Here is a 14,018-nt window from a genome sequence, read left to right as displayed (position 1 = left end):
TATTTGCAGTTGAATATAAAATATATTTGCAGTTGAATATAAAAATATATTTGCAGCCCTTGGTAGAATATAATACATGTAATACAGTACATGGATAACACAATCACAACTCAATCAGCCTGATATCTGTTTTTCTTTTTGTTTTCCATGTCATAGACCATTTGGTGCCCAGCCCATATGGGCTTATTATTGGTTCTATAGTTTACATAGCGCCCCAGTAGCAGCCTAAGCAGAGAGATCCTGTAAATATGAACATATTTCATCATTTGTAAGTGTTTTAAATATATTTTTTTATCAGCTGTTTTATAACGTTGAGTTTTATTGCATATCCATGGGGGTTTTAACTCACAGATTTGAAGATGGACTGGCAGGTCAACTCTTTTTGCCTTGGCTAGCTAGTTAGCTAGCTGGCAAATTGTTTTTGTTTGAATGATGCATCTAGACATTGTACCAGCTTTTTTTGTTTCACCTGGCTGCTGGTTCCTGATCTTTTGGAGTTTGAAAACATCAACTGAAGAGTCACCTGAAGCTTGAGAGGAATGCTGAGTGCTGAGGCAAAGGGCTCATAATGAGGACGACTGGTGCCCAGAGCTGCCGAGGCATCACCCAAGTGGGTGCCATACATTGTGAGGGAGAAGTCCAGTAGCTACATGACTTAGGCTGTTTCCCAGAATAGCCCTCCACATGATCGTCACCAGACTCTTCATCAACCATCTCCCTGACCACCTGATCAAGCCATGAACTGACCCTCTCCATCTTTGGAGGATGCATGCACTCAAAGACTAAGCTACTCATGATGATGTATTGGTTGTTTCGTTTTTTATTTTGAAGCTCTTTATAGAAGACCTCATAAATTCGTTCATAGGACCATACGACTGGGAAAAATCCCCTGGAATTCCCTTCCAACTCGCAATTACTAGTTGGAAACTCGTCTATGATTCCTGAGCTACGACTTCACCCACATGCTGAACTCACCTACTAAGGAAATTACCTTGATAACAGCATTTTCAACAGTTAAGTGCAACAAGAAACATTATTTATGAAAAGCAATCTATTCAAATTGTTTTTGAAGACTATAATTTGTTTAAGCATGACAGCTATACTCTTAGTTTATGGTTTGACGCAGCTTTCTCAACGAGTTCAAAGCATGTGAATGCATCCAATTCATATTTACGACTTCACAACAGGTAATTACCACCTTCCCACTTGGTTATGAACGCAGCATAAGACACTATTCATCAAATACTTGAGCAACTAAACAAAATAAAATGTTACAATATAAATGCATAATTAGTCATGCTAGCATGTACAACTACCACTTTGTCACATTATAAGGATCACAGTAATTAATGCACATATTCCTCTTCCCCAGGCTTTGAAAGTGTTATATGGCAACAGCAGAAACAGACTGGCACCCAGGCAAAACCACAATGGCAGTTTAAACTCTATTAATGTAGAGTTATAGTGGCCTAAGGATCACATCAACATCAAAACTTCTTATTTTGCTCTGACACACGCAGGGGATAATTTAAGTGCTATACAATAAAAGGATTACAGGGGTACAGTTAACACTTGTGAGTCAATATGATTTCAGAATAAAAATAAATAGTACTAAAACCAATGCTACAGTTACAGTAAGACAACATTGGATATCATGGTGCCTTATGCTTGGCAAACTACTCTATAAAGCTTGAAATCAGGTCAAGGTGAGCATCATTCATCAAATAAGGGAAAAAGGTTTGCGCAAAATGCGTTGGTTGAATTTCACAGGTCGTTTTTGGGGAAGGTTTTAGTAGCCCTATGTGGATTTCAGTTAAGACACCGAGTTGAAAGCAAACACCCTTGCTGTAATAGGCTTTCAAACTGCCATTCTATAATAATAAAGCAACACTGTCACACACCCAGGCCAGGCTCACTGCCCAATACCACTCACTGGAGCACAAAGAGGGACATCATGAGCTACAACAAGTCTCTCTACTCAAAAGTGCACTTCATTTGTACACAAGCAATCAATCATCTTTGTTTGTTTGCTTTAGGATAATTGCACTGTGCCACAGACGTATCATTACGACACAAGAGTTTCATCATTGCAACAGAACACCTCACACTTTGTTAGGTACCACAGAGATTTTCGCCTTTGTCTATTATAATAGGATGAATATTTAGCAGACACTTTTATTCTAAGTAAGTGTCTGGCAAGACGATACTACTTACAGGACGTATGGTATCATTTTTTCCTTTACAGTAACTATACACTTTACAGTAAGTTTGTTGGTTCTTGGTGCGGTTAGCTCCGGGCCACGTCTCTCCTCTCATGTCAGGCCTCCATATCTTTCAGCCAGGGACATGTAGCATCCGTTCAAGCTGTCCACAAACACCTTCTGTCCACACCGTCTCCTCCTCCGCTCCATGGCCTCTGTGCTCCTCCTTCCCTCCCCTTTAACTCGTCTCTGCTGTTTCCCACTGTCCACCCTCTCCCCTCCTTCCTGCATGGTCCCTCTGTTCTCCTCAGTTTTCTCATTTTCCTCCTCCCTTTCTCCTCCTGACTTCTTCTTTCTATTCTGATGCTGATGGTGTGCGCTCTGTTCTTGTGAACTCCTCTGGATATTGAGAAAAAGGAACACTGACAACTCAATAATAATATGGTCAATCAATATCTATGGGCAGTAATAATACAGTGATTAGATATAAAAAGAGTATCTCAACATTCGTAAGAAAGTCATACTGTACAAGTAGTGTAGTTGGCTAACTACTAATGAATGGATCTCACCTTTTTTCTCGGACAGTGGCGGCCCAGTGAGCACAGGATGTCTCTCTTGATCCTCTCTAGCTTATAGAGCCTGATGAGTCTGGTATGGCTACACAGCATGTTGTGGATGAACTGTCTCTCCTACAAAACAATGATCAGAGTCATCTGGAGAATTAGATGGACTACAGTGGACATTCCCATTCAAGTCAACGTTCTGTGTTGGTTGTCTACTCTGGTGATGCAGTTCCTAATGTAAAATAGCAGGAGGCAGTAAGTAAACAGCCTTGCACCATTGCCCTGGGGTTGATCTTTGGACAGGTGAGAGATGAGAAAAGGAGAGAGGGACGAAAAGATGGAAGGAAGCATTGGTGGAAAAATTAACATACTTTAATAGAAAATGACTCAAGTGAAAATCACCCAGTAAAATTCTTCTTGAGTAAAAGTCTACAAGTGTTTGGTTTAAAATATACTTAAATATCAAAAGTAAATTGAATTGCTAAAATATACTTAAACATCAAAAGTAAAAGTATAAATAATTTCAAATTCCTGATATTAAGCAAACCAGACGCACCATTTTCTTTGTCATGTGTGCTCCCTCTCCGGCCTCTAGGTCACCAGGCTGCTCGTTATGTCGCACACCTGTCACCATCGTTACGCGCATCTGCGCATAATGACATTCACCTGGACTCCAACACCTCCTTGATTACCTGCCCTTTATATGTCACTCCTTTTAGTTTCTTCCCCCAGTCGTCATTGTTTCTGTTCCTGGGTCATGTCTGTCTGTTGTTTGTGTTACGTGTTTAATTTATTTATTAAAGCACTCCCTGAACTTGCTTCCCGACTCTCAGCGTACATCGTTACATTCTTGTTTTTTAAATGTATGGATAGCCAGGGGCACACGCCAACATTCAGACATTATTTACAAAGGAAGCCTGTGTGTTTAGTATGTCCACCAGATCAGAGGCAGTAGGGATGACCAGGAATGTTCTGTTGATAAGTGTGTGAATTGGACAATTTTCCTGTCCTGCTAAGCATTCAAAATGTGTCTAGTACTTTTGGGTGTCAAGGAAAATGTATGGAGTAAAAATTACAATATTTTCTTAAAGAATATAGTGAAGTAGAAGTAGTCCAAAATAGAAATAGTAAAGTACAGGTACTCCAAAAAACTACTTAAGTTGTATTTTTACTTAAGTACTTTACACCACTGGAAGGAAGTTTGTTCATAATATTGTAAATACTCACTTTATCCTTCTCACATTCAGCTATTTCCTTCTCCGTGCAGGTTTTATTAATCACTTTTAATGATTCAGTGATGTTGTTCTCCTATGAGTGAAAGCAGAGAGCTCCATTTAACATGATCCATATAAACCGTTTAAAGTCAATTTTGAGATCTCCATGGCAACAGGAAAACCCCTTGTCCATCATGGTACTTACAAGGTTCTGAAGGAGCGGGTAGATGACAGTCTCGTAGTCCTCAGCAATCTCTCTCATAGTCCTGTTGCTGTCACAAGACAACGCCAGAGGTAGCAGCATGAGAGAAAAGACAGAGATGCCAAGAATATTCTGTGTATGTGAGAGAGAGAAAGACAAACAGAGAGAGGGAAAGAGAAAGGTGTAAGTGTACAACAGTCTTAGCATTATCCACAGTAGTTACAGACTCATGGCTCATGCTAAATATTATTTTGATTTATCTTGATCTATTCATACTTTACCGATCCAGGTGAGTGCCATTACGAGACAGACCGATTATACCATGTTCAGGACCAGATTAAGAAATCATAGGCCCTGGGCTTAGTTTAAAAAATATATATATTATGCTCGCTGGTGTATTTTGAACATTGTGAGTGTGCTCCTGTGGTTAGATAAAAATAAATAATAAACTATTGAGCCCCTATGGGTTTGAGCCCAGCCACTGACTCACACAATTGGCCAGTTACATTTATTTATTATGCAGTTTGTTTAATTTATTATTAATCAGTTACCCAAACAAAGCAGGGCCCCCCAGTTACCCACATGGGCCCCCTACCTCCTCTCCTCCCCCCATCTGACGATTAGCAGAGCGGCAGCAGGCTGTCTACACTGATTGAGTGCGGGCTCCTGAATCCTCCTAAAAAAAACTTTTATATACAGTACCAGTCAAAAGTTTGGACACACCTACTCATTCCATGATTTTTGTTTATTTTTACTATTTTCCACTAATATTCTACAATAATAGTGAAGACATCAAAACTATGAAATAACACATATGGAATAATACCACATATGGATAGCCAGGGGCACACGGGGGGCACCTTTTGCCTTGATGACAGCTTTGCACACTCTTGGCATTCTCTCAACCAGCTTCGTGATGTAGTCACCTGGAATGCATTTCAATTAACAGGTGTACCTTGTTAAAAGTTAATTTGTGGAATTTCTTTCCTTCTTAATCCATTTGAGCCAATCAGTTGTGTTGTGACAAGGTAGGGTTGGTATACAGAAGATAGCCCTATTTGGTAAAAAAACAAGTCCATATTATGGCACGAACAGCTCAAATAAGCAAAGAGAAACGACAGTCCATCATTATTTTAAGACATGAAGGTCAGTCAATCCTGAACATTTCAAGAACTTTGAACGTTTCTTCAAGTGCAGTCACAAAAACCATCAAGCGCTATGATGAAACTGGATCTCATGAGGTCCGTCACAGGAAAGGAAGACCCAGAGTTACCTCTGCTGCAGAGGATACGTTCTTTAGAGTTTCCAGCCTCAGAAATCGGCAATTAACTGCACATCAGATTGCAGCCCAAATAAATGCTTCACAGAGTTCAAGTAACATATACATCTCAACATCAACTGTTCAGAGGAGACTGCATGAATCAGGCCTTCATGGTTGCACAAGCAATGGACATTAGATTGGTGGAAATCTGTCCTTTGGTCTGATGAGTCCAAATGTGAGATTTTTGGTTCCAACTGCTGTGTCTTTGTGAGACGCAGAGTAGGTGAACGGATGACCTCCGTATGTGTGGTTCCCACCGTGAAGCATGGAGGAGGAGTTGTGATGGTGTGGGGGTGCTTTGCTGGTTACACTGTTGGTGATTAAGGCACACTTAACCAGCATGGCTACCACAGCATTCTGCAGCAATACGCCATCCCATATGGTTTGCACTTAGTGGAACTGTTATTTGTTTTTCAACAGGACAATGACCCCAAACACACCTCCAGGCTGTGTAAGGGATATTTGACCAAGAAGGAGAGTGATGGAGTACTGCATCAGATGACCTGTCCTCCACAATCACCCGATCTCAACCCAATTGAGATGGTTTGGGATGAGTTGGACCACAGAATGAAGGAAATGCAGCCGACAAGTGCTCAGCATATGTAGAAACGACTTCAAGACTGTTGGAAAAGCATTCCAGGTGACTACTTCATGAAGCTGGTTGAGAGAATGCTAAGAGAATGTCAAGTGTGCAAAGCTGTAATCAAGTGGCTACTTTGAAGAATCTCAAATATAATACATTTTGATTTGTTTAAGGTTACTACATGACTCCATATGTGTTATTTCATAGTTTTGATGTCTTCACTAATATTCTACAATGTAGAAAATAGTAAAATAAAGAAAAAAATGGAATGAGTAGGTGTGTCCAAACTTTTGACTGGTATTGTATATATATATTTTCTTACCCACTTTTTCTCCCCAATTTCGTGATTATGATCTTGTCTCATCACTGCAACTCCCCAGCGGGCTCGGGAGAGGCGAAGGTCGAGTCATGCATCCTCCGAAACATGACCCGCCAAGCGGTGCTTCTTAACACCTGCTCGATTAACCCTGGAAGCTAGCTGCACCAATGTGTCGGAGGAAACACGTTCAATTGACGACTGAAGTCAGCCTGGAGGCGCCCGGTCCGCCACAAGGAGTCGCTAGAGCACGATGAGCCAAGTAAAGCCACCCCTGCAACCCTCCCCTAACCCGGATGACGCTGGGCCAATTGTGCGCCGCCTTATGGGACTCCCGATCCACGGCCGGTAATGACACTGGGATCAAACCCCAGGCTGTAGTGACGCCGCAACACTGCACCACTCGGGAGGCCTCCTTGAGTAATTTTCAAATGAGACATCTTCACTTTTACTCAAGAATGACAATTGGGTACTTTTTCCACCACTGACAGTGTGTCACTACATGCACAAACACACCCTCAAAAAGGTAAAATGACCTTGGACAGAGAAGAGAGCCCACTGACACACAGACAGCTGATTTTAAACAGTGTGTCCCTGTCACACTGATGATCTCAGCAAAGACCCCATTCAGACCTGCTATAAGATGTTCCAACCTGGGGGAAACTGACATCTCTAGGGAATGGAGAGGGGAAAGTGGATGGCAAACCATTTTCATTAAAGTATAGGGTCAAAATCATGTTATTTCATAATGATAAATGAGGATAAAACAGAAATGATGCAAAAGAACCTCCACAGTTCCAAAGTATTTTGTTTTCTAATGGGAAGGTGATGGATTCCGAGAATCAATTATTCCTGAGAAGCTATTGTAACCAAGGACTGGATGGTGAGAACATTCTATTCTGCCTTGGCAGAGAGAGGGAGGGAACGGCAATTTAAATAGACTTCATAAGAAAGACTACAGACTCACTAAAGCTTCATTTTCTCTCTTTCACTTGGTTAATTTGGTCCGTAAGAGAGTATTACACTATCAAATTTCAAAGACAAATGTTTATAAAAATTATCCCAGCAGCTGTGGGTATTCATAAATATTTGACTCTTCTGATTACACGAGCCATCGTTCAAATAATTACATTTTCTGTTTGGAACCATGTGAGGCATACAGACAGATGAGAGCCAAGCGTGCAAATACACACACACACACACACACACACACACACACACACACACACACACACACACACACACACACACACACACACACACACACACACACACACACACACTCACACTCACACACACACACACACACACACTGCTGCTTATATTGACTTCATATATTTGCCAGTGTGGCTTCAGAGGCAGTTATGTCCTTCAACTGTGAAATTGCACATCATTCATGCGATTCTGTTCATTAAATCAGATTTTCTTACTCATTCTGATGGCCATTAAACCAATATGGTTTCAAAGACTGCTTAAATGTTTCAGAGGCTCATCAAGTCCTTGCTTGTAAAAACATCACAGAAATTGAAATCATTTACATGAAGCAATTGAATTAAGTTTTATATATGAAACATGTGAGTATGTGTATATACAGTGAATTCAGAAAGTATTCAGACCCCTTGACTTTTTCCACATTTTGTTATGTTACAGCCTTATTCTAAAATGGATTAAATGAAAACATATCCTCATCAATCTACACACAATACCCCATAATGACAATACGAGAAAAGGTTTTTGGAAATTTTAGAAAATGTATTAAAACTTTTAAACAGAAAAACCTTATTTACATCAGTATTCAGACTCTTTGCTGAGACTCAAAATTGAGCTCATCCTGTTTCCATTGATCATCCTTGAGATGTTTCTACAACTTGATTGGAGTACACCTGTGGTAAATTCAATTGATTGGACATGATTTGGAAAGACAAACACCTGTCTATATAAAATCCCACAGTTGACAGTGCATGTCAGAGCAAAAACCAAGACATGAGGTCGAAGGAATTGTCTGTAGAGCTGCGAGACAGGATTGGGTCGAGGTACATATCTGGGGAAGGGTACCAAATCACTTCTGCAGCATTGAAGGTCCCCAAGAACACAGTGGCCTCCATCACTCTTAAATGGAAGAAGTTTGGAACCACCAAGACTCTTCCTAGAGCTGGCCGCCCGGAGAAGGGCCTTGGTCAGGGAGGTGACCCAATGGTCATTCTGACAAAGCTCTAGAGTTCCTCTGTGGAGATGGGAGAACCTTCCAGTAGGACAACCATCTCTGCAGCACTCTACCAATCAGGCCTTTATGATAGAGTGGCCAGACAGAAGCCACTACTCAGTAAAAGGCACATGACAGCCAGCTTGGAGTTTGCCAAAAGGCACCTAAAGGCTCTCAGAACATGAGAAAAAAGATTATTTGGTCTGATGGAACCAATATTGAACTCTTTGGCCTGAACACCAAGCGTAATGTCTGGAGGACACCTGGCACCATCCCAACGGTGAAGCATGGTGGTGGCAGCATCATGCTGTGGGGATGTTTTTCAGCTGCAGGGACTGGGAGACTAGTCAGGATCGAGAGAAAGATGAACGGAGCAAAGTACAAAGAGATCCTTGATGAAAACCTGCTCCAGAGTGCTCAAGGCCTCAGACTGGGGCGACGGTTCACCTTCCAACAGGACAACAACCCCAAGCACACAGCCAAGACAATGCAGGAGTGGCTTCGGGACAAGTCTCTGAATGTCCTTGAGTGGCCCAGCCAGAGCCTGGACTTGAACCCGATAAGAACATCTTTGGAGAGACCTGAAAATAGCTGTACAGCGACGCTCCCCATCCAACCTGACAGAGCTTGAGAGGATCTGCAGAGAAGAATAGGAGAAACTCCCCAAATTCAGGTCTGTCAAGCTTGTAGCAGCGTCATACCCAAGAAGACTCGAGGCTGTAATCGCTGCCAAAGGTGCTTCAACAAAGTACTGAGTAAAGGGTCTGAGTACAGTAAATGTGATATTTCAGTTTATTTTATTTTATACATTTTCAAAAATTTCTACAAACCTGTTTTTACTTTGTCATTATGGGGTATTGTGTGTAGATTGATGAGGGGAAAAAACTATTTAAAACATTTTAGAATAAGACTGTAACATAACAAAATGTGGAAAAAGTCAAGGGGTCTGAATATTTTCTGAATGCATTGTATGTGTAACACACAGGATATGAACCTAGATCTCCCACAGGAGCAACCAACATCTTAGACTGTTAGAACAATAGGTAATTCCCTTTTAGGCTGAAGGCAGACACTGGTTTTGAAGTTCGCAGGAGGGGCTACCTCATCACATGATCATGACCGACTCATGTCCGCTCCATTCTGTATGTGTGTGTGTGTGTGTGTGTGTGTGTGTGTGTGTGTGTGTGTGTGTGTGTGTGTGTGTGTGTGTGTGTGTGTTTGTGTCACACTGAAAAAACAATCGTCCCTAAGCATATGGATAACACCATAATGTCATTAAAATTAGAATAAGTTTAGAAAATAAATAAATAATCTGTAATTTCCCGAGTCCATTTCAATATCCAATCAGCCTGGTGTCTTGATTTTGAGAAGTGTGTTTTGCTTTCCAACATTGTGCTCAGAAGTCCTGCACATATAAAAGAGCTTAGATTGATGGCTCCAATTTACACACCCGTAATTTCTAATATTTAACTCTGACTAATGCATACAATTCAATTAGCAGCAACACACACACACACACACACACACACACACACACACACACACACACACACACACACACACACACACACACACACACACACACACAAACCACATGACCGAAAGTATGTGGGCACCTGCTCGTCGAACATCTCATTCCAAAATCATGGGCATTAATAAGGAGTTGGTCCCCCCTTTTCTGCTATAACAGCCTCCTCTCTTCTGGAAAGGCTTTCGACTAGATGTTGGAACATTGCTGTGAGGACTTGCTTCCATTCATACACAAGAGCATTAGTGAGGTCGGGCACTGATGTTGGGCAATTAGTCCTGGCTCGCAGTCGGCGTTCCAATTCATCCCAAAGGTGTTCGATGGGGTTGAAGTCAGGGCTATATGCAGGCCAGTCAAGTTCTTCCACACTGATCTCAACAAACCATTTCTGTATGGACCTCGCTTTGAGCGCCAGGGCATTGTCATTCTGAAAGACGAAAGGACCTTCCCCAAACTGTTGCCACAAAGTTGGAAGCACAGAATCGTCTACAATGTCATTGTATGCTGTAGCGTTAAGATTTCCCTTCACTGGAACTAAGGGGCCTAGTCTGTACCATGAAAAACAGCCCCAGACCATTATTCCTCCTTCACCAAACTTTACAGTTGGCACTATGCAATCGGGCAGGTAACATTCTCCTGACATCTTACTTCATCTTTCTAGCTGGCTAAGTAATACTAGACAGAGCCCTTTAACATGTCTGCAATAGTTAGGAACTTAAATAAGATATGTTTCAATATGAACATCCCACATGGCCTATCTTCCCTGTAGGCCTACATTAACATGCTATCAACATACAAACAATACAGTTTAAAAATGACATATGTTTTAGTTTCGTCGCTGATGCTACATGTCTGAGTTAATAATGTATTATATTTCCGTCCTTTCAGGGGTATAACATTACAATTGTATAGCTAATAGGCTATGTGTTTGTAGTTCGACTGAGGTAAATGAACCTACAGCAGTTTTTTGTTGTATAGAAATGCAGTAAATGACTTTCAACTTTCCTGACCTCACTAAAACTCAAACCTTGGTAATGGCCCTGCACACACTGCATTGGGCCCTCAGTTGCTAAAGGGCCCAACATTTTTATTAGTTAACTCTACCTACTTATGGTGCTATATTTGACCCATTTACAGGGATACTTTTCAAAAGCGTCCTATCCAGGTGAAATGGAGATGGAAAACCAGATAATGTGAAGTCACTGACTCCCCTCATCCATGTTACATTAATGATATTTCCAGTTCACCTCTTCCCTGATTTTATCGGCATATTTCTTGTGATAGGAAGGTATTGAAAGTTAGACCTTTCTATTTGAGTTACAGATCTACAGACGTGCGGTGTTAATCACTTTTAATGATTCAGTGATTCCTTTACCTCTCTTATGAAAGTTACTTTGCTTCAAGTGATTTTAGCTCTGTAGGTTATGCAAGTAGGCTACAATAGGTCGCGTACGAGTGAGAACGATCATAGTTCCATTTATATTTTTGGAACTCTTATTTTTGCAATTCATGAAAAATAAACAACATAACATTTCAAAATGTAATTGTTGTGTGGAAAAACAACATAAAGGTGGCTTGAGATCTCTATATTATTAAAAAAAAATGTATTTTCTGTAAACATCAGGTTCTGCTAATTGAACTTTTAAGACGGTCCCTTAGCTGCGAGTGCATAATATGCCCCCATTGAAACCAATCTGAAGTCACTTTTTGAAAACGGAACGAACAAAACAAAGGCTGTACCTTACTCTCTATTATCATCAGATTCTAGGCAAATCACTCTAACCATCCAAGGACATTGACAAGCAAACTCCGAATATCAAACCAATATCCAAACTGAAAACAAATTGATGGTGGTCGGTTAACTTTCAGATATTTCTATATCTGAAATATATGTGTTTTACTTCGTTGAATTGAAGTCAGTGCCCAGCGGGTTATGGTATTTATAATTCTGTGAGTCAACTGATCTTCGGCTAGACTATACAGTAGCCTATTATGTTACCTACCATTTGTATGTAGGCTACCATTCTTGGTTCATATTCACAAAAAGGTGCCACTCCCACCACTCTGGCTGCGTTGTTGCGGTTTCCATACAGCAGTAAAATGTTCATGCGTTGTAGTGTTTCTTACTGAAATAAATCCCTTCTTTATATTCTAGCTATAATAACCCTATAATAACTAGCCGGGCTTGTTAATCTATCAATCTCCATGCTTGGCCAGCGGACAGCATGACAATATATTTAACTTCCGTCACTGACTCCAATAGCTTTCACTTTCCAGTCCCGTCTATTACAGAAAGCGCTGTAATAGCCTAATGGACTCGCTACCTAGGGTCTATGTCCGAATTATGTCATTCCTCACAATGTGTGCACTTGTTCACATCCCTTCACTGATTTGAAAGGAAATGACCGGTATAGGAAATATGGTGGAAACTCCTACTTGACCACGCCTCCACCATTCCAATGGTTTTAGATTTGTGGAAAGTAGGTTAGTGAACGAGGGTAGGCCTACACTTCAGGGTAAATGAGATATTATTGGAACATACACATAGTTTGCTCCCGAAGGCACCTCTCCGGTCAAATAATGGATGCATTCCTCTGCCCAGGCGTTTCTGACACCTGCGAGATTTTACAGCGCCTGAATAGGTATTTTAAGTATCAGCTAACCACGTCATATGTTATAGCAATCTATCAGTTGATGACAAAGTCGATGACCTAGCACACAACCAACCACAACCATACATGCAACGTCTGAGCAAGAGAGCGCAACCAAGTCCAAGTTACCTGCAGGCCTTGCCCCCAAGTATACCTCACTGCAGAGCGGCAGCAGTGGACAGGGCTAATGCCTCCATCACACCTACAGTGTCAATGCACATATTGGTACACAGCATCATCTGGATATGTGTGCAACAAAAGTTCAACATTCACCTTTTGCTACCATTTCTGTGTAGCCTTCTACACATACAGTTTGACGGATACGTTGGATAAATCAGAACGCACTGCAGCTGCCCCTGCAATGCAATGCAAGGCAAACACAGCCTTCCATTGGAAAGACTGTTGAACAGCTTCTATTACCCTGCCATCAGACTGTTGAAGAGCTTCTATTACCAGACTGTTGAAGAGCTTCTATTACCAGACTGTTGAAAAGCTTCTATTACCAGACTGTTGAAGAGCTTCTATTACCAGACTGTTGAAGAGCTTCTATTACCAGACTGTTGAAGAGCTTCTATTACCAGACTGTTGAAGAGCTTCTATTACCAGACTGTTGAAGAGCTTCTATTACCAGACTGTTGAACAGCCACCACTTGCCGTCTGTCTACCAGTTGATGAACACTCACTCACACAAAACACACACACACCTCATATTCACTCACACACTCACACTCACACTCACAGCTAATGCTGCTTTCCCATGTTATACAGCTCAGCGTTCAACACCATAGTGCCCTCAAAGCTCATCCATAAGCTAAGGACCCTGGGAATAAACACCTCCCTCTGCAAGTGTATCCTGGAATTCCTGACGGGCCGCCCCAAGGTGGTAAGGGTAGGTAACAACACATCCACCATGCTGATACTGAATTCAGGGGCCCCTCAGGGTTGCGCGCTCAGTCCTCTCCTGTACTCCCTGTTCACTCATGACTGCACTGCCATGCACAACTCCAACACCATCATTAAGTTTGCCGATGACACAACAGTGACCACCGACAACGACGAGACAGCCTATAGGCAGGTCAGAGACCTGGCCGTGTGGTGCCAGGACAACAACCTCTCCCTCAATGTGATCAAGACAAAGGAGATGATTGTAGACTACAGGAAAAGGAGGACCGAGCACGCCCCCATTCTCATCGACGGGGCTGCAGTGGAGCAGGTTGAGAGCTTCAAGTTCCCTGG

At 41.6% G+C, this 14,018-nt stretch overlaps 1 protein-coding gene across 1 annotated transcript; it reads right to left on the bottom strand.

The window, feature by feature from the left end:
* Positions 1 to 2: 2 nt before the first annotated feature.
* On the bottom strand, positions 3 to 12,509 carry LOC106578460 (uncharacterized). The gene is made up of 5 exons (XM_014157272.2): positions 12,135 to 12,509; positions 4,184 to 4,312; positions 3,992 to 4,072; positions 2,771 to 2,890; positions 3 to 2,600 (listed from the first exon to the last, which is right to left on the bottom strand). The coding sequence occupies exons 1-5, from the start codon at positions 12,237 to 12,239 to the stop codon at positions 2,313 to 2,315; spliced, it is 723 nt and encodes a 240-aa protein (XP_014012747.1). The 5' UTR covers positions 12,240 to 12,509; the 3' UTR covers positions 3 to 2,312.
* Between the last annotated feature and the right edge of the window lie 1,509 nt (positions 12,510 to 14,018).

This window comes from Salmo salar, chromosome ssa19, assembly GCF_905237065.1.
Source record: "Salmo salar chromosome ssa19, Ssal_v3.1, whole genome shotgun sequence".
Classification (NCBI taxonomy): domain Eukaryota; kingdom Metazoa; phylum Chordata; class Actinopteri; order Salmoniformes; family Salmonidae; genus Salmo; species Salmo salar.
The sequence above is the reverse complement of the archived record's forward strand: the minus strand, read 5'-3'. Positions and strand labels throughout refer to the sequence as shown.